This window comes from Oenanthe melanoleuca, chromosome 5 (assembly GCF_029582105.1).
Source record: "Oenanthe melanoleuca isolate GR-GAL-2019-014 chromosome 5, OMel1.0, whole genome shotgun sequence".
NCBI lineage: Eukaryota > Metazoa > Chordata > Aves > Passeriformes > Muscicapidae > Oenanthe > Oenanthe melanoleuca.
The window spans coordinates 15,977,936-15,993,604 of record NC_079339.1 but is presented as its reverse complement, the minus strand read 5'-3'; the positions used below and the strand labels follow the sequence as shown (position 1 = coordinate 15,993,604).

At 53.3% G+C, this 15,669-nt stretch overlaps 1 protein-coding gene across 1 annotated transcript; it reads right to left on the bottom strand.

Annotated features, from left to right (window-relative positions):
- Positions 1-1,065: 1,065 nt before the first annotated feature.
- Positions 1,066-14,065, bottom strand: IFITM10 (interferon induced transmembrane protein 10). Its single transcript, XM_056492989.1, has 3 exons — positions 11,553-14,065; positions 10,128-10,542; positions 1,066-1,952 (listed from the first exon to the last, which is right to left on the bottom strand). Exons 1-3 carry the CDS (start codon positions 11,660-11,662, stop codon positions 1,803-1,805), a joined length of 675 nt encoding a protein of 224 aa, XP_056348964.1. The 5' UTR covers positions 11,663-14,065; the 3' UTR covers positions 1,066-1,802.
- Positions 14,066-15,669: the final 1,604 nt, after the last annotated feature.

The following is a 15,669-nucleotide window of genomic DNA, read 5'->3' as shown; positions in this document are numbered from 1 at the left end:
TGACCTCTGAATGAATCACCATAGAGCTGTTCATGGCTGAGATGCTTTCAGGGCATCATGCATTGCACTGCCAATCAAAACTTCGCTGTAAACAGACCCCTGATCTGGTCTGGTGTGGAAATGCTCTCCAGTGGGAAGCAGGGAGGACTGCAGGTCTTTCTGCCCATAGCTCCCCTGATAAATGAAGCTCGGGACAGGATGTAGGTGTGGAGACCTGAACAGGAAGGAGATGACATCTCATGATGCTTTCAGGGATGCATCTTCATGATCTGTTCCCACATCTCACTATGGCACACCCCTCACTGAGCACAGCCCAGAGACAACCTGCTGATTTAACCAGGCACTCAGCAGATGATGATGTGTCCCATGACAGCCTGTCTGCATTCCCCATCTCTTGCTTCACCTCTGCTTTCAGGGTGGATGTGAAGGTGGATCCTGATGCCTTCTCTCAGCTCCATGGCTGGTCTGCAGAGATTGGTGCCCCTTGCATGAGGTCATCTTACAGCTGGGAAAATATGAGGCAGCTCTGGCATATGAGATGAAGGGTCAGAGGGGCTGATAGGCTGTATTTTAGTGCTGGTCTTGTCATTCATTAATGGGTATTTTCAAGTCAGGGTGGGTTGATTTGCAGCACGACAGGCAGCTGCAGGCAGCTCCCGGGCAGGGCTCTGAGCTCCTGCCTGTTTCAGTGGCAAATACACATCGCCTCCGAAACCTGGCTCTTCATAATGACCCTGGGAAGTGCTGCAGTAGCAGCAGGTTCAGACTGCAGCCATTTATTTCTCTCTTCAGCGTTGGTCCTGGTAGGGGAGGGGGGCCCTGCCTGCTTGGCTGCCTTTGCCTGCTTGCCATAGATCTTCCATCACGGAGTCACCGAGGTCTCTGCTCTTAAATCTGGGTCTGCGCTCCCTTCACGGCTGCATGCGGCCCCGACCTGCAGCAGCATCCCTCACTCCTGCTTTAAATCTCTCCCCAGCAGCTGCTGGTGACATTAGCATTTTCTCTTGCCAGCCCATAGGGGCCAGGAGCCCAGCCCTGCTAAGGAAGGAATTACCCCAGCAGCATCACAGATCAGAGGTATCTTTTTATTGACTGTTTACAGAAATACAGTAGCACTCCACGTAGGTGGCTTAGGCGAGTTCTCCAGAAGGTGCTTTCCTTCTCAGCACTGCTGGGAGATCCCAAGGAGAAACCTGCCCTTTAACACTTTGGGGTTTCTCTGGAGGCTTTGGGGCTCCCCAGCATAAACTTCCTAACACCTTCAGCTCTCCAGGGGTTGGGAGTTGTTTGAACCAGTGGATGAAATTCAAGAGAAAAAAAAGGAAAAGAAACCCCCACAAGCTGGGGGTGGTGGGGTGGTCTGAACACACCTGATATGTTGTGAGCCAGCCCTGCCATGATCCCCATCAATCACTGCATGTGTCTCCAGCTCCACAGGACCCCACTGCTCCCTAGAGATCAGCTGTCTGCCACTAAGTGTGCATAGCTCTGGGCTTTGCATGCTCTTTTCACACAGCTTGCTGGCCATAAAACAAGTATTTCTTGGTCTGTTTTCCTTCCTGTACATGTGTAAGAGTGTGACCCTTTCCTTCAGCTGTTAACATACCATTTCAGGGCAAGAAGGGTATGCTCAGCTGGGCTGATAGACTAATTTAACTTTTATTTATGTATTTAGTTGACTTTTTTTTTTTTTTTTTTTTTTGGCAATCAAGGTGTAGTGGTTGGTTTGTTTTGTGTGTCCTTGCTACAAGAAACTGCAGACACTTCTGGCGTAGAGGCATTTTGGCTGCTGTTGGCCTCACTCAGTAGTCAGTGAGAGGGTATCGCAGGAAGATGAAGATCAGGATGATACAGAAGGTGGCAAGGGCTGAGCTGGTGATGTTAAAAAGCCGGGCTGTCTTGGCATCTTCAACTGCTCCATTTAAGTCATTGAGGAGTTTCTTATCCCGGACCTGAGAGAAAAATATAATTAGATAAAGTGATTGCAATATGTATGAAAGAACATAACTTGTTTCAGGCAACAGCCACAAAACCCAGTGCACCTGTACGTGGTTACCTGTGATGGCTGGGCTGGGCCTCTCTTTGAGCACCTGGGGTGCTATAAAACACCCTGGGATGAGGTTTGCACCCTGTCTCTGCTATGGGCTGAGCTTGTAATACCTGTGGGAAATCCTTGGAAGCAGAGAAGACCTGAAAGAGTGACCCATTGCTGTTATCAACCAGGCAAACCAGGGCCCCACGCTCCCCGGAGTGGGGCAGTGTCACTTGGAGCCTGCACAAAGGAGCTGAGGTGCCATTGTGCACCCCAGGCACACAGGCACTAAAGCACACTTCCCACCATGTCACAGCACCCTGGCCCTGCAGCACCAGGCTTTGGCTCACCAGCCACAAGGAGAAGGCTGGCTGCAGCTGAGGTGTGCATCCCTGCCTCGGTCTGCACCGAGGGCCCGGGCGGGTGAAACCTGGCACAGCATCCTACTGCAGCTCCAGGGCTGCACACCAGCCTCCAGCATATTAAGCAGCCCCGGGTTAATGAGATCCTTTCCTTTTGCAGGTCTTATGCGGATTGTGTAGCATCTCTGCCACAGGCACTTTTCTATTCTGACAGCACAGGCTGCTCCCTTCATTATCCTGCGGGCTGGGACTTTTATGGGCTTTCCTTGGGACTGCTCTGCAGTGGGTGATGATGGTGCATGTCCCTGTCACTGGCCTGTCACCAGGCAGTGCATGGCACAGCCAGGCAGCAATGCCACTAGCGGGCATTCCCGATGTACCAGCGACAGCATGAGCAGGCAGCAGATGGCACTGCAAGGCAGCAGATGACACTGCCAGGCAGCAATGGCATTACCAGGCAGTGGATGGCACTGCCAGGCAGCAGAAGGCAGAGCCAGGCAGCACGGCACTGTAAGGCAAGGCAGCAGATGGCACAGCCAGGCAATGATGCTGTGAGCAGGCAGAGATGGCACTGCGAGGCAGTGGATGGCACAGCCAGGCAGTGACAGCACAGCCAGGCAGGCAGCTGATGGCACTGTCCCCCAGCAGCAGCTCTGCAGCTGGATCCCAGCAGAGGAGGGGTCAGACTCCACTGCTTCCTAGCAGGGATATGCCCCTGTCCCCAGGCTGCCCCCTCAGCCAGCACTCGGCAGACTCGGGCAGCTGGAGCCACAGGGATGAACACAAGCACCAGGACACCTCATCCATTTCCCATATCCAAGCAGGGTGCCCAGGGTGTGCAGGCCTGCCCCACTGCCTGCTGCTGGGTGGGGCTGTGGGGAGTGGGGCTGTGAGCCCTTTGCCTGCCCTGCTGCCGGCAGTGACAGCCCCGCAGGGCACTGCTGGCTGGACACCAGATGAGGGTGGCAAGCTGCAAAAACCAGCCCCAGAGTCAGACTGAGGAATATTAAAAGGCTTTTATCGATCAGGAGCTTTCCAAAAAGACACTGCAACAGATTCAGACCACATCTTACAGACTTTTTTCTCTTCCTCCTGCAGTGCTTACCCCCAGGGCTGTCCTGAACGTGTTCTGCTGTACATGGGGAAGGGTTACTGCAGCCCTTGCTCCCACTGAGTCGTGCTGGTTCATGAGTCCTCCAAAACTGCATTTCAGACCCTCAAGCAACATTCCTCCTCTCCACTACACCAATGAGGACCTCTATGCACAAGCAAGCCCTGATCTTCTGAAATCTGGGTAGGTAAACTGCTGCTGGCACGAGACCCACAGGATCTGCTGCTGGCAGGCACACAGGCAAGGATGAACATATTTTTCATACTTGTATTAAATCGAACTGTGCAATATCCTTGGCCTCTGATGTGCCCTGCTCATTGGAGCCTGGAGCTGGGGCCATCTACTCATTGCCCTGCTGTGGAGTGCTCAGCTCAGCATCCTTCTGGGATCACAGAGAGGGGACAGTCACAAACTGCACGTGTCTTTGGGGCACACTGGGCTGGAGCTCCCAGCACAGGAGATGATCTCTGGGAAGGCATCAAGCCGGGAGCCCACATGCCTTTATGTGTCAGCTGAATGTCCAGGATGACTCACATTTGAAATTATTCTGTAAGTTCAACATCCTCCCAAAAACCCCTGGGCTCAGCAGCACCAGGCATTTGGCACCTCCTCACGCACTGGTGAGAAGGCCCAGAGGGGCTGGGTCCGGGCCAGAAATCCTGCTTGCTGCTCCCAGCAGACTCTTTGAAGCTCTCACACACTTTCCTCTTCCCAGCGGTGGGGCTGCCTCAGGCAAAACCGAGAGGGAGCAAACGCCTTTTGCCCCTTCCTGCGCCGTAGCCCAGCTCCGTGCCGCAGGCAAGCTGCCGCTCGCTGGCAGTGTTTGCCGGGCAGACACAGGCAGGGCCAGCGCACCCAGCCCTGCAACCCTCCCGCAGCCACGCCGCTTCACCTCTGTGGGGCCAGCTCCTCTTGTCCCCAGGGGCTCCCTCCTACTCCCCACCTCCTGCTCCTCCCGCCCCTGGGGCGCCCTACAACCCTAATTTGCATGCTCAGCCTTCTCCAGTGCTCCCAGCAGCATCTCCCACCTGACACCAGTTCACACTTGCCTCTCCTTGACTTTCCCAGGGCTCTCCCTTTGGCCCTGCTCCTGTCATGCTGCTGCTATGAACACCTGTGGTGAGGGAGTCTGGGACTGCCCTCTCCCCAATGACGCCGTTTCCCACAGATCCTTTTTTTTTTGTCCCTTCCATCTCTTCTCTTTCCTGTTGTTTGGGTGCAAACAATGGCTGCCTTTGACTCCTACCAAAGGGCAGCCAGCTCCCTCCTCTTCCTGCACCTCCAGCTGGTTCCACCCACACACTCCTGCCAAACCCTAGGGCTTCAGTGGTCACCCTCACGAAAATCATCCCTGGTTGCCCATAATCATTTATACTGAAATGGAGCCTCTAAGTACCAGACAAGTGCAAGGGCCCTTGTGGACTAAAAGTGCAATGAGAAGGAGTTTCTCCTTACACACCACTCACACAGCTTCCCACATCTCTCCAGGACAGTCTGGTCTCCTCCTGCATGGCCCTGCACTCCCAGATGCTTCCAGATGTCTCCCTTTAATGTCGTGCTGTGCCAACTGAGGCAGGCTCTGGAGGAGCTCTCCTGGAGAGCAGGTAAGTGTTTCAGCTCCTTCCCTGCTTTGTCCTTAAGGAGATGCTGGTGTCTTTCTTACAGCCCATCTTCAGCTTTTCCTATTTTCATGCTCCTGTGGCCACCATCATCATAATGTGCTGGCAGCTGGTGCTTCTGGGAGCCCTGGAAGCTGATTCCTTCCATAGCCAGAGAGATGAAGCATGGTGAGGGACAGGTCCCCCAAGGTCACAAGGCTGAACCCCCACCCCAGACCCAGGTGTGGTGTTTTCTTATCACAGGCTCTTCTCATCATCCCTTTGACCCTTCTCACCTTGCCTAAAACTAGATGGGGATTTTGGGCTCTGCTTTGCCCTGAGATGACTGGAGTGTCAGGATAATTACATCTGCTGACTGGGGTTTCCCTGGGCACCTCCAAGCACTCTGTGGTGGCATCTTTGGAGATCTCCCCTGGACAAGGCAGAGCTCACCTCTGATCCAGCCTGGCAAGTTACACAATTTCTTTCTTCTTCCATGCCTGTCCTTACACGAAAAACAGCCAGCTTTTGTGCTCTAACATGCAAACCTTTCTCCCCTCCTTTCCCACCAGCAAAAGGTGGTGTGGCCTTTCCATCCATCCCTTCTTGCTTGTCTCCTCCCTGCTGCTCACCAATATCTCCATCTCACTGTGCCTCCCACACCTCCAGCATGCCAGTGCCCAAGGGTTCTTTCTCTCCTACCATCTCCATCCTCACCATCCTCTGCCCTTCATTTCCTTGGGGTTTTGCCTTCTGCTTCCTCTCCAAGTGCTCCCCTTGGCTCCCACCACCCCACTCCCTCCCCAGCAGTCACCTCCCCTCTCTCTGCCCTGAGGCTCAGCCCCTCTCATTTTTGGGTGCAGCAAACTTGCTGCTCTAGTAAAAAGTGCTGCCTCAGCTTGCAGAAGGAGACAAATGGTTTGTTGATAATGAGTCTAATGAGGCTGTTTTTAAGGCAGCCTGGAAGGCCACAGCTGGCTGTCAGTAAACCCATTTCTGTGCAGTGCTCCATGTCCCAGAAGGAGCTCTGGAGGCGATCCTTGGATTTATTTGCTCTGTGAATTTCTCAAGAGCTCTCCAGCCCACGTGCCTCCACCACACTGGCACTGGCGTCATGGGACTGTCACCCCTGCATTTCACCCACATCTATAAACCACTGCTCCTTCTGAAAAGCAGGATGAGAGCCTGCCTGAGAGGCTGGGTGCGGCAGCTGCTCAGGGTTAATAAATAGCTGTGGATCTGTGCTGGGCTGCTTCCACTCAAAACAAGGAAGATCAACAAGTGGCAAGAGGGGAAGGCAAACAGTCGTGCCCACAGCTGTGTGCTAAGGGCTGGGCAGAGAGAGGGCAAGAGAGCTTGGCATATTTCCATGACCTCAAGGGGCAAGAAAACTCTTCAAGCAATGCTGTGGGCTGCTGGTGAGGCTTAAAAAGCCAGCAAGACTCCTTGGCACCTTCATCTCAATAGAGCCACAGCCGGGCATCCACACTGCGGCTCATCTCAGATCCCAGCTCCTCTGATCTCTCTGATCTCCAGCCTCATGGCACAATGGGTACAGAGAAGGACTTGGCTCACCCTGGCAGTCTCCAGAGACAAACCTCTGAACAACTGAAGTGAGATCTCCTGCCACCAGGCACTGATGCATCATTCATTACCACTTGGAGCTGGGAAAGGGGAAGGGAGGGAGCTGCTGAATATCAGACCACAACATTTGCTTCTGATCAAAACCAACTGAATCCAAAGCATTGCTGTTGGAGTGATACTTTTATCTGTGCTGGGATGGTGTTACTTTAGGGTTTCTAACATCCCTGGGCCTGCTGCTGATCTCTTCACCCCCAGCATCCAGCACACATGATTAGATGTGAGCGCCTTGCTTGCACTCTGGGAGGCTGACCTTGAGAAGCCTGAGATGATAGAAATGACCCCTGGAGGGATCTGTGAGTTGTGTGACCCTGCTGCAGCCCAGCAAGCTGTGCTTGCCGAGGATCTGGCCTGCTATGGGGTAAATAAAGATGATGTGTGCTGCCACACTCCTGTTCAGAGTGCTTGGCTGTGACGTCTGTCACACAGAACCTGCCTTGTATGTCACAGTTTCTGCCCTCACCTCACTTCATATGTTTCTTTCTTCACAAATTCTTTGGTGCTGGAGTAGGGGTTTTTGACTTTTTTTAGCAAATGGTTGTCACCATGAAATAGCATTTCCCTGCAGAAAGAAATCTAGAAGGCTGTAGCCAGCATGCAAAAGGCCAGGCAGACATGCCCGTTTTCCCAGATGTGGCTGAAACCAATAAAATAGGGCATGAGACAGCTTCACAGTAATATTCAAGTGTACCAAGGATATATCTGTGTTCCACTGTGGGCACTAAGCTGCTGAAACCAGAGGAAATGCTAGGGTGTGCTAAGATATATACTGGAACAGCTCATGCACTTGGGTTACAAAGGAGATACTGCTTTATTAACAGTATGAATCTGTCAGAAGCAGATGACCTTTATGACAGGGAATTGAAAATGCTATTTCTGATAATGAAAACGATAATTCCTGAAGTTGCTAGACGTTTCAGTTATTTAAAGGAAATGTAAAAGCTGTAACCCAGGAGCCACTTAATGGCATCAGTGCACTGATGGTAACCTGTGTTCCACTGGCTGAGGGCTCTGCTGTCAGGGGTCCCAGAAGAGGCTCAGGGAGAGGCAGGTGCAGCCTCACTCTTCTCCTTCCTACAGCACCTTAGTCAGTCCCTTCAGAGCACAGTCCTAGAAAGGCTGGACTTAGAGTGCCTACTGCTCAAATGTTCTTACATTTAATTGCAGAGGAACAAGAGAAGTCTGTTTAAAGGGATATCTATCCTCAGGGCATTTCTTGCTCCTGTTTTCTCTGAACTTCTGGGAAAAACATTCTTGACGGTAAAAAAGAAAACATGCTTCTGGAGAAATACCCCTAACACCCAGCCTAGCTAGGTGCAGTAGCTGTGGGTAAGGAACACAACTGCCTTTCTGAACATCCCAGTGCACCCAGGACAGACCTGCTACTGCCCCAGCATCTGCACTGCCTCTCAGCATCCACGCCAACAGCAGCTCATGAGAGCACTCAGCATCCCTTCAGCCACTTGCTAGCTCTGTCCTCTGCCTCTGAGGGACATTTTGTTTCTATTTTCCCCCTGCCACAGAGTCACAGCCACTGGGGAGCTCCAAATCCGGAGCAGAGTTATTTCTACCCACTCAGCCTTACCTCTGTTTGGGTACCACGGTTACATCCCACCAGCTACCGCCTTCTCAGTCCAAAAGCCAAGGCTGGTTTTTGACAGCCATCTTATATGCTCTTTTCTTTGATTTGGAGCAAATTTGCCCATTTGCCCACCCTCACACTGCCTCTTTTTTCATGCTTGAGTTTCTGTCCTCTAGATCTTTGCAGACAGATGCCAAGCCCACTCCTCTGTTCTGGCACAAGGCCCTGGGTTACTTCTGGGCTTTGTCCTTCCTTCCACCCCATGTAAGGATAGTGAAGGGTCCAGCCTCTAAAAACTTTGCAGGTGGCAGATTACTCTATCCTGTCACCAAGGGATGGGTCAGCCCTGTTCTCAGGCTGTCCTGCCCTCACTGCTGCAGCAGCAAGGAGCCACATGGACCCAGATACTCATGGTAGCCTCTTCCATGGGAAAGATGTCAATTGTTAAAGGCAGATACAGAGAAGGAAAGGCTGAAAAAATAAGGAGGAAGCCAGTTTTTTCTTCCATTGCTGGATCAAGGTGTGGGGGGTGATAAGGGACTTGCTCCCCCCACTCATACTAGCCTGCTGCTGACTGGATTTGCCCTTTACTTGTGGTGATGCTTCGCCCCAGGGTGATTTAAGTTATTAAGTGCCTCATCCAGGCAGCAGCAGAGCCTCCTGCACAGGCAATGGATGAGAGTTCCCCTCCCATCTTGGGGAATGAGAAACTGAGGCAGGCACCACAAGGCCAGTGCTGGATGAGCCCAGGACATAGGGCTGCAGATTTGTCCCTGAGCCTTTCTGATGACAACCCTGACAGTGTTGGGAGCAGCCTCCTTGCAGTGCTGGGTGCTCACAGTCCAGCTCACAGGAGCTGAATGGGGTTAATTGATCTGCTTCTGTGACGAAGCCCGTCTGCACCCTGGCCTTCTCTAAATGCTGCCTGCCAAAACAAATCAGCCAGCTCCTCTCTGGGCCACCCAGCCGCCCCGGGCTCTCTGCACATCCATTCAGTTAGTTTTGCATCTGGCAGGCAGGGAAGGGGAGGGCAGCCCAGGCCCCTCTCTCCTGGCAGCTGCCAAGGGGCTGCCTGTTTGCCAGGCACCATCCCTGCCGGGCTGCTCTCCCCTGCAGCTATCAGAAATAATAACCTGGTCCCATTCCCATCATGGGCTGTGCTCCATGCCATCAGCCTCTCCAACAACAAGCTCTATATCCCCACAGCCCGACTGTGGGAAGCCCCCTGCACTCTCTGCCACCTTCTCACTATTCCCATGGTCCTGGCAGGTCTCCAGGGCATCTTTTGGGATTTATAGGGCATGGGGTGGGGGAAACTGGCCACGAGCTCTGGTGTTTTAATTACGGAGATGGCAAGAGAGAAACAGGCAGGGTTGCCCTGCACTTTGCAAGCTTCTTACCCCCTGCAACTTGCCAGCTGATGGTTGATCCTGGCTGGCCGCTTCTTACTGTTCCAGCCTGACCATCCAATGCTGCTGTGTCCTATCCTGATGATCTCTAGCAGCCAGGATCCCAAATAAGGGACCTAGTGCCTGCGTGCCTGCAGGTGCAGCACGAGCCAAAGCAGCCCTGTGCAGCCTGCCTGTCACCCTGCTGCCGCGGTACAGAGGAGCCTCTGAGGGCACTTGCTCAAGTGAAAGCGCCTCTTCCCCACCTGAAGTAACATCCCAGGCTCCTCAGCTCTTCCCATCCCCATCCCCATTGTCTGCAGCCTCTCATGTGGGTGCAAAGATGTGTTTCACATCAAACACCTCCCCCCTGCCTGGTCACCCCAGACCCGAGGCTCGCACTCAGTACTCACTTTCAACGAATAGGCCAAGGCGATGAAGCCGAGGCAGCAGAAGTTGAGGTATACAAAGTTGAAGATGGACCAGAGATAGTAGTCGTTCACCTCGGTGGTGTCAGGGTAGATTTCGATGACGGTGGTGGGGTTGGTCATGGTCTTCTTCTCCACGGAGTGCTTGCACGGGACCGCCGGGCGCAGGCTGTCCCCTTTGCAGCTCTTGCTCTCCATGAGATAGACGGCAGAAGAGGGAGACAGGACGGGCGAAGCTTGCCGGAGAGCCGGGGGCTTGGCGATGCAGGCGAAGCAGCCCTGCGGGGCGCCCTGCGGGGGCCGGGGGGTCCAGGCCACCCCCTCAAAGGGGCATGGCGGGCCCAGGGGGGGGTCCTGTGTCCTCTCCGTGGTGGCTGCCGCGGCGTCACCGCGCTCTGCCCTGGCACAGCGAAAAGCCCCCCCGTGAGAAGTGGGGGTGAGGGGATGGAAAGGCAGGGGTCAGGGGGAGAAGAGACAGGGGGGAAGGAGCAGAGAAAGGGAGACGTGGGGGGAAGGCAGGAGAGACAGAGAGGGACCGGGAGACCGAGGAGAGAGCAGGGAGAGGAGTGAGGGAGTGGAGGCAGAGAGGGAGGAGGGAGCACCGCTACACCCGGGGAGCACGGCGCGGCCGCCTCGGCGCGGAGCTGCCGCCGGCCCCGGGCGGGGACAGAGCGCGGGCAGGGCGGCAGCATCCCTCCATCCCTCCATCCCTCCATCCCTCCATCCCTCCATCCCTCCCCCGGCACGGCCTCCCCCCGCTGGCCTGCGGGACCCGCCTTCCATCGCCACTGGGGAAATCAGCTTTTTTCTTTCTTTCTTTTTTGTAAAAGGAGACAAATAAAAGCAGAAAGAAACACTTGGGAGGCGCCGGGGGCTGCGAGGGAGTTGCCAGCCGGCCGCGCTGCAGCCCCCCGCAGCCTCCCCGCCCTCCTGGCTGTCTGTCGGTCTGTCGGGGCCTTCTCCCTTCTGTCCCATGCCGGGATGGGAGCTGGTGGCTCGGCTCGGGCGGAGCGGGTCCCCCGGTGCGGCAGAGCAGCCCGCCCCTCCGTCCTCCCTCCCTCCCTCCTTCCTTAGAGGGGTGGGTGTTTTGGGGGGGATTTTTTTTTTTTCCCTGACTCCTAGTCTTTGCGGGATTCCAGATGTGATTCCATTTCCCGGTTCCTTCCACCTGCCAGCAGGTTTCCTATACCTCCCTCCCCCCATCTTTTTTTTTTTTTTTTTTTTAGGATATCGTGGTTGGGGAGGTGGAGGAAGAGGAGGAGGGGAAGAGGGGGTGAAGACAGAGAATGGGGAAGGGGATATAAGAAGAAGTTCCCCTCCCAGATAGGAGAGACTAGTCCACCTCTGTCTGCCCATCCGTCCGTCCATCGCTCTCCTCCGAAGGCATCAGGAGGAGCGAGGGATACTCACAAGGAGGGATGCGGGGAGTCGCTGCATATCCGGCTCAGCACTGCCTCCGGCTCGGCTTCCTCGGCGCTGGAGTTGAAGGAGGAGGGGAGGGCGGGGAGGGGGGCACCCATGGACTAGGGATGGGCAGGGAGGGCGTTCGGGAATGGGAAGGTCAACCTGCAGCCCCCTCTCTCCCCCCGAACATGCTTCATTCACGCAGGAGAGCTCCTCTGTGTCCCAGCCCTTCTCGTGTCCCCCCCACTGGGACGTCACCTCCTGCTTGGAGCATCCTGGTAGCGCCCCGCTGGAGAAGGGCATCTCCTGGGTCCCGGCCGAGCGGCTTCCCCCAGCATCAGAAGGGGATGCTCGGCCCTGTTCTCCCCTCTGTCACCCACCCTTGGTAGCGGGGACCCGCTGCAGCCCTGTTTGCAGGTTCACCGCTATAGACCTGGGTGAAAAACTAAAACAAGTGTGGCAGGAGTGCGTGGGGACAACCGGAATTAACCAGGGGAGGAGGTGGTGATGCAATGTTTTGGGGAAAAATGGGCTGTGATCGTGAGGGGGTGAATCCTGTGTGTGAGGTAATAGATCCTGCTGGCATGGAGCAAATCCCAATGCAGGCTGGGGTGGGAGCACCCCGGCAGCAGGATGCTGCATGTGGCTGCTTTAGGGGAGGCGGCTGGGGATGTCACAAAGGCTGGTCAAGCCCGGGAGGGTTTGGCTGTGCCCAGGATCAGGGATGTGCTTGCTGCCTCCCATTGCTGACACTCTGAAAGCTGCACGGAATCCCAGCTCTAGGGTGCTGCAGTAGCATCTCCCCAGGGACATGATGATGGAGAGCAGCTGGTGCCGTGCAGGGACAGCATACAGGTCATTCAGGAGGATGCAGCCATGGCACAGGGAGGGTGAGGACACAAGGACACGCTGTGTCACCCCACAGAGACACAGCCTGGCGCAGCTGGCCTTGTTGCAGCAGGCAGTTCAGCTGTGGCGCTGGGGAACGGTAGCAGAGAAATTCCCAGAGTACTGGAAACAGGGTGGGTAGAACAAAAGTTCGTGTGAGCAGAAACTGCAAGGGAAGGGAAATCCTCTGGAAAAGCCTTAAGCCTACCCACAAAGTGCTGAGCTAAGAAATAAGGATGGTAATTCGCTCAGCTCTTCACAGGCAGGTTTGGCTCCAGTGCAGGGGCACCCACCCTGTGTTCATCCCTGTGCATTGGTGTGATGTGGGGGAACTTCTTGCACATTCACAGGTCTCTGAGGCTGGAGGAAGTCCAGTTTCCATGAGACCAGTTTAATCCTTCTGAAGGTGCCTGCATTGGTTAAGAAAGGACGAATTGCCCTCTGGTTTGGATTTATTGCTGCTGGAGTGGCGTTGGGTCCTGCCAAAGTAAAGAAGGTTTTATTAGTGCTACAGCTGCCTGTGATGAGACCCAGGTCTCCAAGAAGCTGCTAAGAAACAGAGGCAGTGCTAGGGTGAGAGCGATGCTCCTGTGGGATTAAGAGGTTTGCAGGAGAGGCAGAGCCACGGCCAGCTGTCGTCAGCTTTTCTGGAGGGCTTGGACCAACTCAGCTGTGCAGAGTATCCTCTCTGCAGGCTCAGGAGAAACAATGAAACTCCATGGATGCAGACTGGAACTATGATGAGCCTGCTGTTCATTTGTCTGGGGAAAGTTGTGTGGGTAAGGCTGCTCCTCTTCTTAATGTCAGGCAAGGATGGAGGGTAAGCAGAGAAAAAGGTCAGAGGAGGTTTGGAGCAGGCAAGAGGAGGCAGCAGAGTGATGTAGGGGAATGTGAGCTCAGCAGAGACAGTCACTGGTACGAATTCCCTGGTATGAATAGGACTGAAAGGTCAGGGAGGTTGAATAGCTGCTTTTCCTCTTCTCCAGGTACCAGGTCATCCCTACAGTTTGCAGAGCACTTTTTGGCCTTTGGGTTAGTGATTCATCATCTTCCTCGATGTTAAGTGTGAGCGGTGAGAGGTTTATTACATGGATCACAGTGGTATACATGCAGCATCACTGGTTCAAAAACCATTCATGTGACCTTTACCCCAGGGAACTGACATAAAAAATGGAAGGAATAAAACCCCTCAATATTCTGCATTATTTTAATTCTTCTCTATTTTTCAAGGGATCTTCAAAGGTCATGCATGCATGCCCTCAACCATATGGCCAAGGACTACTTTCCTTTCAAATAAAAGGTGGGGTGAGTATGAATAATCTCCTGCATTACTGTGGCATCAAGGCTGGCTTCTCCTTGTGCTAAGCACGGGACGAACAGAACAGAAGGATGCTTTCTGCCCAAAGCAATGCTCCTGTAATCACGTTAGAGACATGTGGGGTGTAGCATAATCAAGTGCTATAAGACCTGTGAGAAAATCTTCCATCTCAAATCCTACTCAAGCTTTTCAGAAAACCATTAGCAGAACCTGACCCTGCTTTTTTAAAAAAATTTAATTTATTTCTGAAAGAAAAGGTCCTCAGCCTCCTGAACGCTCCTTTCCTATTAACCCTATAAAATTCCTCAATGGATTGCTAAGTTCCATAAGCAGTAAGGCAGCCTGAGACTTGCAGGGGTAAATCAAATCTTCCCACTCTCCCTTGATCTCTGTCTCCTGTTCTCTGAGCTTTCATCCTGCACTCTGCTTCTCTTCCCTCCCAAAGAAACCTAAAAATAAATAAATCCAAGAAGGAGCGGAAAAAGGAAAAGCCATCAGCCCCCAAAACGATGTGCTTAGTCATTCATGGTGAATAAAAATAGGTTCCCAAATGAACAAATTGCTGAGCCAACCAGATGAGCAAGTCATCTCCATAAACGAGGGGTCTCATTTTCCCTCTCCTTGGGCAGGTCCTTGTGTTAATGGGCTTTTGGTAAAGCCTTAAGCAGAATTACTTGGAGAAGGACCAGGTCCATGAAAACAATCCTGGGGGTCAGTGCCCAGCACTCTACTATTTAAGGGGACATGTAATGAACAATTTGATGTTCTTTGCATCAATGGAGAGATTTAATGAAGAGTGAATTACCATATTGTCATGTGCGTGGAGTTCTGCAGAGATGGTGCAGTAAACAAGGGGCTGAAGTAAACCTGAGGACTTTCTGGGCAAGACAGTGTGGGCTGCATTCAGGCTGCACCCAGGGCAGGGTGTGCTTTGCTCCGTGCTGGAAAAGCATGGGTGGGCAATTCTGCCTTTTGGCTTCTCCTGCTCTTGGCCAAGATCAAAGCTATGGTTCCCACTGAGATGTAACGTTCAGCACACATGGCACAATTGAAGACTTAGGCAGAATCCCTGCAGCAGAAACGGGGCCCTCACATTCCTATCAATAAATACTTGGCAGCACATGACTTGTTCTCCCCTTGGGCTACTGAGGAACAGGGGGCTGCATGATTGGTTTTCAGGATCCAGCCAGCCCTTTTGGGTTAAATCCATCTCTTTAACACAGGAGAACAGCTGATTGGGGAATTTAGGCATCCTGGGGGAACAGGGGCTCAGGGCATACCAGTAGGGAAATCAGCTAAGCTGTATGTTTAGATCTGTGCTCAGAAGATGGGATGGGACTTGGCTGCATCCATCTTGCTTATGTAGATGATGCTTTTTTCAAAGTAGGGATTAGCTCTTATCTTCCACCTGGCACATGGGGCCTTCATTCCGCTTCAGTCTCCAGCTCCCATACAGCAGTGCTAGGACTAAAAATTACACAGCTAGGCAAGAAGGATGGATTTTTCCTACATTGTCGAAAAAACCCTACACCATGTTTATCACTGGGCTCCAGGACTTCCCCTGACTTCACACCTTAGTTGATTTTAGGCCAAACTTAGAAACTAAAGTTCCACTTTGGCTGCTACAGGATGACTCCAAATCTTAGGCAGGAACTTACTCTAACTGGTCCGGATGGCCAGGGGAGAGCCCGAGTTCCTTGTTAATGGACTACCCTTGGCAATACTCAGCTGGGGAGGTGGATGTAGGTTAGCAGGGATGCTGGGAGTGCCCACTGCCCCATGGTCTGGGTCAAGCAGGTGGCACTGTCATGTCACCTTGCAGAGGCTGAGTTATGTTTTAATCCATTGAAAAAGACAAATCCAACAGGGTTTCCTTATCAGAAAGAAGGGGAGCAGCCCTTCTGAAACACACATGAA

Excerpts from the sequence above, each read along its gene's own strand:
- IFITM10 (XM_056492989.1), bottom strand. The coding sequence starts at position 11,662 with ATGGGTGCCCCCCTCCCCGCCCTCCCCTCCTCCTTCAACTCCAGCGCC. Across the intron at positions 10,543-11,552 it reads GACTCCCCGCATCCCTCCTT|GGCAGAGCGCGGTGACGCCG; the intron begins GTGAGTATCCCT and ends TCGCTGTGCCAG. Across the intron at positions 1,953-10,127 it reads CCTTGGCCTATTCGTTGAAA|GTCCGGGATAAGAAACTCCT; the intron begins GTGAGTACTGAG and ends TTTTTCTCTCAG.